This window comes from Salvelinus sp. IW2-2015, unplaced genomic scaffold, assembly GCF_002910315.2.
Source record: "Salvelinus sp. IW2-2015 unplaced genomic scaffold, ASM291031v2 Un_scaffold4712, whole genome shotgun sequence".
NCBI classification, from domain to species: Eukaryota; Metazoa; Chordata; class Actinopteri; order Salmoniformes; family Salmonidae; genus Salvelinus; species Salvelinus sp. IW2-2015.
In genome coordinates, this window is record NW_019945981.1 from 22,150 (window position 1) to 36,548 (window position 14,399).

At 47.0% G+C, this 14,399-nt stretch overlaps 1 protein-coding gene and 1 long non-coding RNA gene across 2 annotated transcripts in view; both read left to right on the top strand.

Moving 5' to 3' along the window:
• dhx34 (DEAH (Asp-Glu-Ala-His) box polypeptide 34) overlaps positions 1-11,232 on the top strand; it is a 27,243-nt gene extending 16,011 nt beyond the window's left edge. Inside the window, exons 7-13 of the mRNA XM_070441757.1 lie at positions 4,210-4,280; positions 5,447-5,457; positions 5,635-5,702; positions 6,253-6,555; positions 6,824-7,009; positions 8,674-8,821; positions 10,695-11,232. Of these exons, the coding sequence (XP_070297858.1) occupies positions 4,210-4,280; positions 5,447-5,457; positions 5,635-5,702; positions 6,253-6,555; positions 6,824-7,009; positions 8,674-8,821; positions 10,695-10,843 (936 nt within the window). The 3' untranslated portion in view covers positions 10,844-11,232. The remainder of the gene's footprint in view (positions 1-4,209; positions 4,281-5,446; positions 5,458-5,634; positions 5,703-6,252; positions 6,556-6,823; positions 7,010-8,673; positions 8,822-10,694) is intronic.
• An 873-nt stretch (positions 11,233-12,105) lies between these two features.
• On the top strand, positions 12,106-12,620 carry LOC139026410 (uncharacterized). Its single transcript, XR_011478184.1, has 2 exons — positions 12,106-12,196; positions 12,563-12,620. It is a non-coding gene; the product is annotated as an uncharacterized lncRNA (long non-coding RNA).
• Positions 12,621-14,399: the final 1,779 nt, after the last annotated feature.

Genomic DNA, 14,399 nt, shown 5'->3' on the forward strand with positions numbered 1-14,399 from the left:
ATGGTGTAAACCCCCATCTTCTCTATGATGTAAACCCCCATCTTCTCTTGTGTAAACCCCCATCTTCTCTATGGTGTAAACCCCCCATCTTCTCTATGGTGTAAACCCCCCATCTTCTCTTATTGGTTCTAAAACCCCCCATCTTCTCTATGGTGTAAACCCCCCATCTTCTCTAGGTGTAAACCCCCCATCTTCTTTATGGTGTAAACCCCCCCATCTTCTCCTATGGTGTTAAACCCCCATCTTCTCTTGGTGTAAACCCCCCATCTTCCTTCTATGGGTCTAAACCCCCATCTTCTCATATGGTGTAAAACCCCCCATCTTTCTCTATGGTGTAAACCCCCATCTTCTCTGTGGTTGTAAACCCCCCATCTTCTCTATGGTCTAAAACCCCCATCTTCTCTGTGGTGTAAACCCCCCATCCTTCTCTATGGTGTAAAACCCCCCATCTTCTCTATGGTGTAAACCCCCCATCTTCTCTGTGGTGTAAAACCCCCATCTTTCTTATGGTGTAAACCCCCCATCTTCTCTATGGTCTAAACCCCCCATTTTTCTCTCTGGTGTAACCCCCCATCTTCTCTGTGGTGTAAACCCCCATCTTCTCTATGGTGTAAACCCACAATTTCTCTTATGGTGTAAAACCACCCCATCTTCTCTATGGTGTAAACCCCCATCTTCTCTATGGTGTAAACCCCCCATCTTCTCTATGGTGTAAAACCCCCCATCTTCTCTATGGGTCTAAACCCCCCATCTTCCTCTATGGTGTAAACCCCCATCTTCTCCTATGGTGTAAACCCCCATCTTCTCTATGGTGAAACCCCCCATCTTCTCTGTGGTGTAAACCCCTCCTATCTCTCGTGGTCGTAAACCCCCATCTTCTCTATGGTGTCCATTCCTCTGGTGAACCCCCCATCTTCTCTATGGTGTAAACCCCCCATCTTCTCTATGGTGTAAACCCCCCATCTTCTCTATGGTGTAAACCCCCCATCTTCTATATGGTGTAAACCCCCCATCTTCTCTATGGTCTAAACCCCCCATCTTCTCTATGGTGTAAACCCCCCATCTTCTCTCTGGTGTAAACCCCCCATCTTCTCTATGGTCTAAACCCCCCATCTTCTCTCTGGTCATTCGAGTCAGATCACTACTTGAAAATAACCCGTTTCTGCATGGACATTGCCATGGCATTATCACTTAAATATAAAAAATACATGTCTGCTTAGTATTGTTTTAATTGGCAACTGTGGTATAAAGCAAGATAAACCGCTATAACACAACGGAATAAACTTTGCAGTTATTCTGGATGCAGAGATGGTGACTGTGTAGGAAGTTGGCTAGTTAAGTGATAATGCCAGAGAAGCCGGTGTTTGGAGGATATATTGGCACGGGTGTTGAGGGCCTGTAAACCGTGACAATATATCGTCCAAACACCGGCTTCGAAAGGCATTATCACTTTTATACAACGGGTTATCAACATATTCAAATAATGATTGACTTATTTTCATTTAAAAACGTTGTTTTGATTCATTTATTCATACTATTTCATCCTTCCACAAGATATAGTCCCGATCGAAATCTATGGTTGCTCCCCAAGCTGGCTGGTCGTTAGTTCTATCGGTTCGGTTGCAGAGACGCGACCCAGTCGTTCAGTCTTTTTGTTCTGTATCTATGAACGTGACCCAGTCAGTCAGTCTTTTTGTTCTGTATCAATGGACGAGACCCAGTCATTCAGTCTTTTTGTTCTGTATCAATGGACGTGACCCAGTCATTCAGTCTTTTTGTTCTGTATCAATGGAGCGGACCCAGGTCAGTCAGTCTTTTTGTTCTATCTAATGGACGGACCAGTCATTCAGTCTTTTTGTTCCTGTATCTATGGACGCGACCCAGTCATTCAGTCTTTTGTTCTTTTGTATCAAATGACGCGACCCCAGTCAGTCGTCTTTTGTTCTGTATCTATGGACGCGACCCAGTCATTCAGTCTTTTTGTTCTGTATCTATGGACGCGACCCAGTCATTCAGTCTTTTTGTTCTGTATCAATGCTGACGCGACCCAGTCAGTCAGTCTTTTGTTCTGTATCTATGGACGCACCCAGTCTTCAGTCTTTTGTTCTGTATCTATGGACGCGAACCAGTCAGTCAGTCTTTTTGTTCTGTATTCACATGGACACGACCCAGTCAGTCAGTCTTTTTGTTCTTATCTATGGACGTGACAGTCGTTCAGTCTTTTGTTCTGTATAATGGACACGACCCAGTCGTCAGTCTTTTTGTTCTGTATCAATGGACACGACCAGTCGTTCAGTCTTTTTGTTCTGTATCTATGGACGTGACCCAGTCGTTCAGTCTTTTGTTCTGTATCAATGGACACGACCCAGTCGGTCAGTCTTTTTTGTTCTGTATCTATGGACACGACCCCAGTCAGTCAGTCTTTTTGTTCTGTATCTATGGACGCTCGACCCAGTCAGTCAGTCTTTTTGTTCTGTATCTATGGACGTGACCCAGTCATTCAGTCTTTTTGTTCTGTATCAATGGACGCGACCCAGTCATTCAGTCTTTTTGTCTGTTATCTATGACTGACCCAGTCATTCAGTCTTTTTTTCTGTACAATGGACGCGACCCAGCCTTCAGTCTTTGTTCTGTATCAATGGACACGACCCAGTCATTCAGTCTTATGTTCTGTATCAATGGACACGACCCAGTCTTCAGTCTTTTTGTTCTTATCTATGGACGCGACCAGTCATTCAGTCTTTTTTTCTATCAATGGACACGACCCAGTCGTTCAGTCTTTTTGTTCTGTATCAATGGACACGACCCAGTCGTTCAGTCTTTTTGTTCTGTATATCAATGGACACGACCCGTCATTCAGTCTTTTTGTTCTGTATCAATGGACGCGACCCAGTCGTTCAGTCTTTTTGTTCTGTATCAATGTGACGACCCAGTCGTTCAGTCTTTTTGTTCTTATCAATGACGCGACCCAGTCCGTTTGTTTCTAATGTTCCACTGCCATAATGGCGGGTAATTTCTTCATCCTTGCTAGCTAGCTTGCTAGCCAACTGCGGTACTTACAGTCACGTCAAAAAGTGCCCCAGAATAAAAGCAAAGTATTTACATTTGTTTAAGCTGTTTTCTGGTGACATTTTTTGGACACATTTATAACAATGAGCTACTGAACACGATTTAGCCTAGCATAGAAAATGTGCTCTCTGGTCAGGACACGTTGTTCAGAGGAGCTAGCTAACAACACAGCTAACAACACAGCGACCACACAGCCAACAACACAGCCAACAACACAGCCAACAACACAGCCAACAACACAGCCAACAACACAGCCAACAACACAGCCGACCACACAGCAACAACACAGCCAACACAATCACTTCAAATTGAAGCTGAAAAGACTAAACTTGCTGCACTAATTAAAAAATATATAATATTATATTGAGATTTCTTTGTATATATCCATAAAAATGATGCCAACTGATTCATGACTTCGACTGTCTGAGAAACGCTGTCTGCCGGTTTGTCCCGACTCCCGAGCATACTCGAATTGAATAATTAAATAATGTTGCAAACGTCAGAGAGACAGACAGCAAAGGTTTATTATATAATATCCGCTGTTTAAAAAACGAAATGTTAGCCTAAAAAAACGTGAGAACATGTCTAGAATCTTTTTTTTATAGTTGAGATCAAGTTCATAAATTGCTGGGTTAGAGAGGGTAAAAGAGAAATCGTTTTTTAACTGACTTGCTAGTAAAGTAAAAAAATTTTTTTTAAGTAATAAGTTAAAGCTTGCCTGGGCTGATATGAGCGGTGGATTGCGCAGTCGGATGGAACAGAGTAAATAGGCATTTTAACGTCGTAGATTTAGCCGGTGTAACTTGTGGAAAAGTCACTTCCACCTGGGCTTTTAACCAAAGTATGAATTTGTTTATGAATTTGAATATCAACGAAAACATAAGTATTTCTACCGGTACATGTGTGCTTTCAAATAGTTTCTTTGGCAACAACAGTATAAACGTATTAGGGCGTCCATTCTGTACATTACCTTGGGGGGAAACAACAGTATAAACGTGATTAGGGCGTCCATTCTGTACATTACCTTGGGGGAAAATGAACTCAGCCAAAACGACTCGTTCCCGCTTTAGTGTCTATTATTTTAAGGTAATGTAACAACACCGGCATTTAATCCCTGACGCGCCCGCTGTGTGCAACCAGGAGCTGTTGCGTAGTCATGGTCTTGAGTGTGGAGAGAGGCTCCTCTGTGGGGAGCGCGGCAACGCAGGAGAGTGACCGAGAGGAGGAAGTTACACTCGCGAAGGAGCACATGACCTGGCAGAGGCGGCCGAGGAAGGTCCTGAGACGGAGGAGGACAGGCAAGGGATGGGGATCTGGGTCGGACACAGAGCAGGGCGCGTCGGGACGGACGGGAAGCACTAGGAGCGAGGGACTCCACTGGCATACAGTGTGAGGATGATGTCACTGTGCAGCATGGCAACAGGCCAGTTGGTAAAAGTAAAGCTTAAATATTGTCATATAGGAGTGGCAGCACGATACCTAGGCCAGGACTGAGGAGAGGTAAAGAATGGGGGTATAGAAGTAAACATAGCGTCGAACCCCTGGAGAAGTAGCTTGGAGAGGTGATCAGAGCTCTGGAGGGCTGTCACAGGCGATGCTGAACAGTAATCGTCAATTTCTGCATCTATCGTGCCATTCTGTTCTGCATTGCTTTTGAGATACCCGAAGAGGCAACTCTCCCCAGTATCAACTTAACGATCCGAGCCGAAGTGTCAAGCCACCCTCTGACCTGTGCATTTGACCTCTGCTAACACCAAAACCCAAGCTCCAGTGTGTCGTATGTGAACAAGGTGTGGTGAGGTGTGTGTGAAAGGACGTGTGTGATGAGTGGTTGGTGTGAACAGGAGTGTGTTGTGTGTGGTGTGTGAACAGGAGTGTGTGGTGTGTAAGATGTGTGGTGAACAGGAGTGTGGGTGTGTGTGTGTGTGTGAACAGGAGTGTGTGTGTGTGTGTGTGGGTGTTGTGTGTGTGTGTGTGTGTTTGTGTGTGTGTGTGTGTGTGTGGTGTGTGTGTGTGTGTGTGTGTGTGTGTGTGTGAGCGTGGTGTGTGAACAGGAGCTGTGTGAGGTTGGTGTGAACAGGATAAGTGTGGTGCAGGAGTGTGTGGTGTGTGTGTGTGTGTGTGAACAGAAGGGTGTGTGTGTATGTTACCTGATAATGTCCTGTCTCTATAGGTTTCCACACACCGTAAACAAGCAGGGGTAGTGATCCACCCCACCAGGTTGTTTGCCAGCGAACCCAGAGGTGCTGCACGTCCCTGAGGAGGGGACAGAGAGGGGCCTGACAAGGGTGAAGGCAGCAAACACCAGCTCCTAGCCTTCGTCACTCTACTTGAGACCAACAACCTTATGTTCATCTCACTGTCGTCCGCCCTGCAGGTCAGTACGAGGTCAGTACCGTGTCATACCTGTCTAGAGTCCAGCCCTGCAGTCAGTACCGGTCAGTACCGTGGTCTCAGTCAGTCCCAGCCCTGCAGCGTCAGTACCGGGTCCAGTACCGGAGCAGTCCCAGCCCTGCAGGTCAGTACCGGGTTCAGTACGGTCAGAGTCCCCACCGTACCGGTCAGACCGGGTCAGAGTCCAGCCCTGCAGGTCAGTACCGGGTCAGTACCGGGTCAGAGTCCCAGCCCTGCAGGTCATACCGGGTCCAGTACCGGGTCAGAGATCCCAGCCCTGCAGGTCAGTACCGTGTCAGTCCCAGCCCTAACAGGTCAGTACCGTGTCAGAGTCCAGCCCTGCAGGTCAGTACCGTGTCAGTCCCAGCCCTTAACAGGTCATACCGGTCAGTATCGGGTCAGAGTCCCAGCCCTGCAGGTCAGTACCGCGTCATACTGTGTCAGAGCTAGCAGTGCCGGTCGTACGTGTCAGAGTCCAGGCCTGCAGGTCAGTACCGTGTCAGTCCCAGCCCTAACAGGTCAATACCGTGTCAGGGTCCCAGCCCTAACAGGTCAATACCGCGTCAGAGTCCCAGCCCTAACAGGTCAGTACCGTGTCAGTACCGTGTCAGAGTCCCAGCCGTGCCGGGTCAGTACCGTGTCAGAGTCTCTCTGCAGCTACTGTGCTCGATGCCTGACAAAGATCCACCTCAGACTGAAATGTTATCAGAGTTGGTTTTAGGAGCACACCTTTTATGGTTCCCGTATGCAGTGTTTCTCTCCTGACTGTCTGTTCATGTCCCCTTCCAGGCCCTGTTGCTGGTAGCTAACTCCTTGGACAGTAATGCTGACTGTACCCGGCTGGTGGTGGACGGCTGGTTGGAGGTAGGCCTGACAGGAGAGGGGGCTCTGAAGGTTCTGTCCACCTCCCTCACTCTCAGGGCCGACTGGGAGCGTCTCCTGCTAGCCCAGCTGGGACAGGGCACTCTGGGGGCTGGAGCCGGGAGCAGGGCCAAGGCTGGGAGGGGAGAGGGGCTAGGGGTACCTGGGCTCTCCCGTAAAGACCTGGAGAAACTCAGTGAAGCACTGGTCCGCTTCCTGCTGTACACTGAGGTACGGCAACACCTCACCTTTTAACATTGAGGAAGAGTACTTTATAATATGGTATATTTGTATTTAACGGTGATCTTTTAACGGTGGGTTCTAGTTATAGAAACGAGGACTTTGTTTTTCCTACCGTGTGATCTGACCGGGAAAAGCTCCCATCTCTAATCATCACGTCCCTCGTTTATTGTCGAGATAACATCATGAGAACACCCCCACTGAGGTGTCTGTCTGTCTGTCTGTCTGTCCTCTCCGTCTGTCTGTCCGTCCTCTCCAGGTGAGCTACAGTCTACGTCGTTTGACAGGCCTGCAGGTACAGAACCTCTACGTAGGTCCTCAGGCCCAGTCCGAGTTCTCTGAGCCCCATGCCCCGAACCCCCTTTTCCCTGGGGTGGAGGCGCAACCTGACACCATCAAGGGAGGCCTCCAAGTCACCAAATACTTCACCTACAACTGTCTCACTGTGAGTAGAGGTTATCATATTACCAACTACAGATGGATAACTGACTCCACCAGCCCCCATAGACCAGTTCTAGCTTTGATTTAACCAATCGGATTAGTCAACAACACGAGCCGACGCAGACCAAAACATATCAGAACAGTTCTGAATATCGGAAAGTAAACTTTAGAAAAAGACGGTTAGTCAACACTATATATGTTCCCAACTATTTAATGGGTCCACCTGGGGTCAACCCGGGGTCAACTGTGGGTCCACCGTGGGTCAACTGTGGACCACCTGGGGTCAACCTGGGGTCAACTGTGGGTCAACCGTGGGTCCACCTGGGGTTAACCGTGGGTCAACCCGGGGTCAACTGTGGGTCACTGTGGATCCTGGGGTCAACTGTGGATACCTGGGGTCAACTGTGGATCCACTGGGTCAACTGTGGGTCAACTGTGGATCCACTGGGGTCAACTGTGGGTCCGTGGGGTCAACTGTGGCATGGGGTCAACTGTGGGTCGCTGGGGTCAACTGTGGGTCGCCTAGGGTCAACTGTGGGTCGCCTGGGTCAACTGTGGGTCCTGGGTCACTGGTGGGTCCCTGGGGTCAACTGTGGGTCAACTAGGGTAACTGTGGACATGGGGTCAACTGTGGGTCCACCTGGGGTCAACTGTGGGTCCACCTGGGGTCAACTGTGGGTCACCTGGGGTCCTGGGTAACGTGGGTCACCTGGGTCAACCGTGGGTCCGCCTGGGGTCAACTGGGTGGGTCACCTGGGGTACGTGGGTGCTGGGGTCAACCGTGGGTCCGCTGGGTAACCGTGGGTCCTGGGGTTAACCGTGGGTCGTGGTAACTGTGGGTCCACTGGGGTCAACGTGGGTCACTGGGGTCACGTGGGTTCACCTGGGGGTCAACCGTGGGTCCATGTATGGGTCTACTGTAGGGGTATGTCTTGTCTTATTGTACTGTGTCTGTACTGTCTGTATTATGGTTCCTGTAGGGTGTCTGTACTGTCTGTATTATGTGTCTACTGTAGGGTGCCTGTACTGTCTGTATTATGTGTCTACTGTAGAGTGCCTGTACTGTCTGTATTATGGGTCTTGTAGAGTGCTGTACTGTCTGTATTATGTGTCTACTGTAGGGTGCTTGTTCTGTATTATGTGTCTACTGTAGGGTGCCTGTACTGTCTGTATTATGTGTCTACTGTAGAGTGCCTGTATGTCTGTATTATGGGTCTACTGTAGAGTGCCTGTACTGTCTGTATTATGGGTCTACTGTAGGGTGTCTGTACTGTCTGTATTATGTGTCTACTGTAGGGTGCCTGTACTGTCTGTATTATGTGTCTACTGTAGAGTGCTGTCTGTTGTATTATGGGTCTACTGTAGGGTGTTGTCTGTTGTAATTATGTTGTCCTATGTATGGGGTGCTTTGTACTGTCTGTATTGTAATGCGTCTGTATTATGTGTCTACTTGTAGAGTGTCTGTACTGTCTGTATTATAATGTCTGTACTGTAATATGGCTCTACTGTAATGCTGTGTCTGTATTGTAATGGTGTCTGTATTGTTATCGTCTGTACTGTCTGTGTTCCCATGTGTCTGTACTGTAATGTGTCTGTGTGGTAATTTTGTGTCTGTATTATAATGTCTGTACTGTAATGCGTCTGTATTGCGATGTGTCTGTTCTCCAGGACTCTAAGGACCTCTACAGTGAGTGTCTGCGTACGTTCTGGTCCTGTCCTCACTGTGACCTGTACAGTCCTGTCACACCGCTGGAGAGGATGAGCCACGAGGCCACCTGCAGGCCGCCTGGGGAACAGCAGGAAAACCAGGACAAAGGTCAGGCTCAAATGGCACCCTATTCCCTATATAGTGCACTACTTTTGTCCAGAGCCCTATAGCACACTATTCCCTATATAGTGCACTACTTTTGACCAGAGCCCTATGGCAGAGGGTTAATAGTAGTGTACTATATAGGGGAAAGGGTACTATTTGGGATGCCCGGAATACAGTGCATTCGGAAAGTATTCAGACCCCTTGACTTTTTCCACATTTTGTTACGTTACAGCCTTATTCTAAAATGGATGCAATTATTTTTTCCCTCATCAATCTACACACAATACCCCATAATGACATCACAATACCCCATAATGACATCACAATACCCCATAATGACATCACAATATACCCCATAATGACAAAGCGAAAACAGTTTTAGAATTTTTTTGCAAATGTATTAAAATTAAAAAAGATCCCTCAGACCCTTTGCTATGAGAATCATAGTTTCTACAACTTGGAGTCCACCTGTGGTAAATTCAATTAATTGGACATGATTTGGAAAGGCACACACCTGTCTATATAAGGTCCTACAGTTGACAGTGCATGTCAGAGCAAAAACCAAGCCATGAGGTCGAAGGAATTGTCCGTAGAGTTCTGAGACAGGATTGAGACGAGGTACAGATCTGGGGAAGGGTACCAAAACATTTCTGCAGCATTGAAGGTCCACAAGAACACAGTGGCCTCCATCATTCTGAAATGGAAGAAGTTTGGAACCACTAAGACTCTTCCTAGAGCTGGCCGCCCGGCCAAACTGAGCAATCGGGGGAGAAGGGCCTTGGTCAGGGAGGTGACTAAGAACCCGATGGTAACTCTGACAGAGCTCCAGAGTTCCTCTGTGGAGATGGGAGAACCTTCCAGAAGGACAACCATCTCTGCAGCACTCCACCAATCAGGCCTTTATGGTAGAGTGACCAGACAGAAGCCACTCCTCAGCAAAAGGCACATGACAGCCTGCTTGGAGTTTACCAGATTCTCTGGTCTGATGAAACCAAGATTTAACTCTTTGGCCTGAATGCCAAGCGTCACATCTGGAGAAAACCTGGCTCCATCTCTATGGTGAAGCATGGTGGTGGCAGCATCATGCTGTGGGGATGTTTCTCGGCGGCAAGGACTGGGAGACTAGTCAGGATCGAGGGAAAAATGAACGGAGCAAAGTACAGAGAGATCCTTGATGATAAACCTGCTCCAGAGCACTCAGGACCTCAGACTGGGGTGAAGGTTCACCTTCCAATAGGACAACAACCCTAAGCACACAGACAAGACAACGCAGGAGTGTCTTGGAGTCCTTGAGTGGCCCTGCCAGAGCCCAGACTTGAACCCGATCGAACATCTCTGGAAAGACCTGAAAATAGCTGTGCAGCGACGCTCCCCATCCAACCTGACAGAGCTTGAGAGGATCTGCAGAGAAGAATGGGAGAAACTCCCCAAATACAGGTGTGCCAAGCTTGTAGTGTCATACCCAAGAAGACTAAAGGCTGTAATCGCTGCCAAAGGTGATTCAACAAAGTACTGAGTAAAGGGTTTGAATATTTATGTAAATCTTTGTTTTCTAAATTTGTAATAAATTTGCAAAACTTTCTAAAATACTGTTTTTGCTTTGTCATTATGGGGTATTTATTGTGATGTCATTAAGGAGTATTGTGATGTCATTATGGGGTATTGTGTGTAGATTGATGAAGGGGAAAAACAATTTAATCCATTTTATAATAAGGCTGTAACGTAACAAAATGTGGATAAAGTCAAGGGGTCTGAATACTTTCTGAATGCCCTGTATATATGTAATATGATCTCTAGGAATGAAGCTAACTGACGGATACTGTATCTAATGCATATCTATATATCGTAGCATAACAGATGCTGTTGTCTGTTTCAGAGGGTGACGATGTGAAGGCAGCCTCCTCTTCGTTCTCTGTGTCCAGTCTGGCCAGAGTCTACCACTGTGATGTCTGTGACAAGGACCTGACGCTCACTTCTACAGAGATCCTCAAACACAAGAGACAGCACATGCACTCTGGACGTTGAAACAGAGATCCTTAAACACCAAGAGACAGCACGGGCACTCTGGACGTTGAAACAGAGATCCTTAAACACCAAGAGACAGCACGTGCACTCTGGACGTTGAAACAGAGATCCTTAAACACCAAGAGACGGCACGTGCACTCTGGACGTTGAAACAGAGATCCTTAATAAACACCAAGAAGACAGCACGTGCACTCTGGACGTTGAAACAGAGATCCTTAATAAACACCAAGAAGACAGCACGTGCACATTGAGAGACACTAAAGTTTCCTGCCTATATCACCTGATCAGGACAAAGTAATGGCCTTCAATTAACTGCTATGGAGAAATCAACAACACGAAGGGTTTAGTGAATAATGTTTTATAATAAAATCATAGAGTCACGCCTCTTTCTTCTTCTGGTCGTGTGATTTTGTTGTTGTTGTTGTTGTTGGTTTTCATCTCGACTCCTATATTGGTTGAAGCTGTCGGCTCCCCTCCTCAACTCCATGGTAACAGACTGAACGACATGCAGGTGTCATAGAGGGAGGAAGCGTTTGTTTAAAATATAGAGGAGTGTTTAATGATGATACAAACCCACGATATGGAGCACCTCAAAGCAGCACATTGGCACAAAGTCAGACAGCACGGAAGATTTAAAAAAAAACCTGTCTCCAAAAAAATAAATTAACCAATCAGAATAAATATCTCATTTAAATAAATAAACAGGTCATATTTCAGTAATTACTTTGAAACAAATAAATACATATTAAAATGCACATTGGCAGAAATAAATTAATTGACCCACTGAACAGGCTACATGTATCTCAACCCAGTACTGAGAAGAGACGACACTACATGCGTATCCCAACCCAGTACTGAGGAGAGACAGGCTAACTGGTATCTCAACCAGTACATGAGAAGAGAGAGACAAGCTACATGGTATCAACCCAGTACTGAGAGAGAGAGACCAGGCTACATGTATCCCAAACACAGTACTGAGAGAGAGACAGGCTAATGTATCCAACACAAGTACTGAAGAGAGACATGCTACATGGTATGCCCACCCAGTACTTGAGACAGGCTACATGGTATCTCAAACCCTATACTGATAGAGAGACGAAGACAGCTACCGATGGATCCCAACCCAGTACTGAGAGAGAGAGAGGAGACAGGCACATGTAATCCCCAAACCCAGTACTTGAAGAGAGACAGGCTACAGGTCATCTCAACCAGTACTGAAGAGAGAACAGGCTACATGGTATCCCAACCCATACTGAAGAGAGACAGGCTACCATGTATCTCAACCCAGTACTGAAGAGAGAACAGGCTACATGGTATCCAACCCAGTACTGAGAGAGAGAGACAGGCTACATGGTATCCAACCCGATACTGAAGAGAGAACAGGCTACATGTATCCAACCCAGTACTGAGAGAGAGAGAGACAGACTACATGGTATCTCAACCCAGTACTGAGAGAGAGGAACCAGGCTCAATGGTATCCCTAGAACCCAAGTAGACGAGAAGAGAGACACAGGCTACATGGTATCGCCAACCCATACTGAGAGAAGACAGCTACATGGTATCCCAACCCAGTACTGAGAGAGAGACAGGCCTACATGTATCTCAACCCAGTATGAGAGAGAGACAGACTACATGGTAAATCCCAACCCAGTACTGAGAGAGAGACATGGCTACATTGTACCCAACCCAGACTGAGAGCGAAGAAGAGACAGGCTACAGGTATCCCAACCCAGTACTGAGAGAGAGACAGGCTACATGGTATCTCAACCCAGTACTGGAGAGAGAGACAGGCTACATCAATCAATCAATCAATTTTATTTTATAATAGCCCTGCTAACATCAGCTAATATCTCGAAGTGCTGTACAGACACCCACGCTTAAAACCCCCAAACAGCTAGTAATGCAGGTGTAGAAGCACCGTGGCTAGGAAAAACTCCCTAGAAAGGCCAAAACCTAGGAAGAAACCGAGAGAGAACCAGGCTATGAGGGCGTGGCCCAGTCCTACTTCTGGCTGGTGCCGGGTGGAGATTAGGTATAACAGAACTATGCCAAGATGTGCAAAAATGTTTCATAAGTGACAAGTCATGGTCATTAATAATGCATGAATAATTATTCAGTTGGCTTTCATAGCCGATCATCAAGAGTTGAAAAAACAACAGGTCTGGGACAGTATCGGTTCCATAACCGCACGGCAGAACAGCTGAAACTGGAATAGCAGCAAGGCCAGGCGGACTGGGACAGCAAGGAGTCATCCACGGGCAGCATCCCGACGGCATGGTCCTAGGGCCCAGGTCCTCCGGAAGGAAAGAAAGAGAGCAAGGAGAACAATTAGAGAAGAGCAAGATTTTCAAAATTTCCATAAATGACAAGCATGGTCAAATAATAATCAGAGAATAAATCTCTCAGTTGGCTTATTCATAGCGATCATTAAGAGTTGAAAACAGCAGGTCTGGGACAGGTAGGGGTTCCATAACCGCAGGCAGAACAGTTGAAACTGGAATAGCAGGCAAGGCCAGGCGGACTGGGGAACAGTCAAGGAGTGGAGCACCACGAGCGGCTCTGTTAGCTCCCTGCACGTATGTGTCGTAGTCCTAGGCTCAGCAGGTCCTCCAGAGAGAAAAAAGAGAGAGAAGGAGAAAATAGAGAGAAGCCAAGATTTTCAAAATGTTCATAAATACAAGCATGGTCAAATAATAAATCGGAAATAAATCTCAGTTGCTTTCATAGCCGATCATTAAGAGTTGAAAACAGCAGGTCTGGACAGGTAGGGGTTCCGTAACCACAGGCAGAACAGTTGAAACCTGGAATAGCAGCAAGGCCAGGCGGACTGGGACAGCATGGTACATGTATCCAACCCCAGTACTGAGAGAGAGACAGGCTACATGGTATCTCAACCCAGTATCTGAGAGAGAGAACAGGCTACATGTGTCCCCAACAGTACTGAGAGAGAGACAGGCTACATGGTATCTCAAACCCAGTACTAGACTGAGAGACAGGCTACATGATCAACCCAGTACTGAGACAGCTACATGGTATCCCAACCATACTGAAGAGAGACAGGCTACATGGTATGCTCAACCCCAAGGTACGGGAGAGAGAGAGACATGGTAACATGGATCCCAACACGGTACTGAGAGAGAGAAGACAGGCTACATGGTATCCCAACCCAGTACGGAAGAAGAGACAGGCTACATGTATCCCAAACCCAGTACTGAGAGAAACAGGCTACATGATCCCAACCCATCACTGAGGAGAGACAGGCTACATGTATCCCAACCCAGTACTGAAGAGAGAGAAACAGGCTACATGGTATCCCAACCAGTATTGAGAGAGAGACAGGCTACATGGTATCTCAACCCATCAGAGAGAGAGAGACAGGCTACATGGTATCCCAACCCTCTACTTGATGACAGGCTACATGGTATCCAACCCAAGGTCCCATTCTTACATCTTAATAAATGTGCCTTTTTGATTTGATTAATCAATAACCTGATTCGTAGTAACTCTGTATTTAATACTATTATATTTTTTTCTTTTGGGGGGGGGGGGTGAGTGA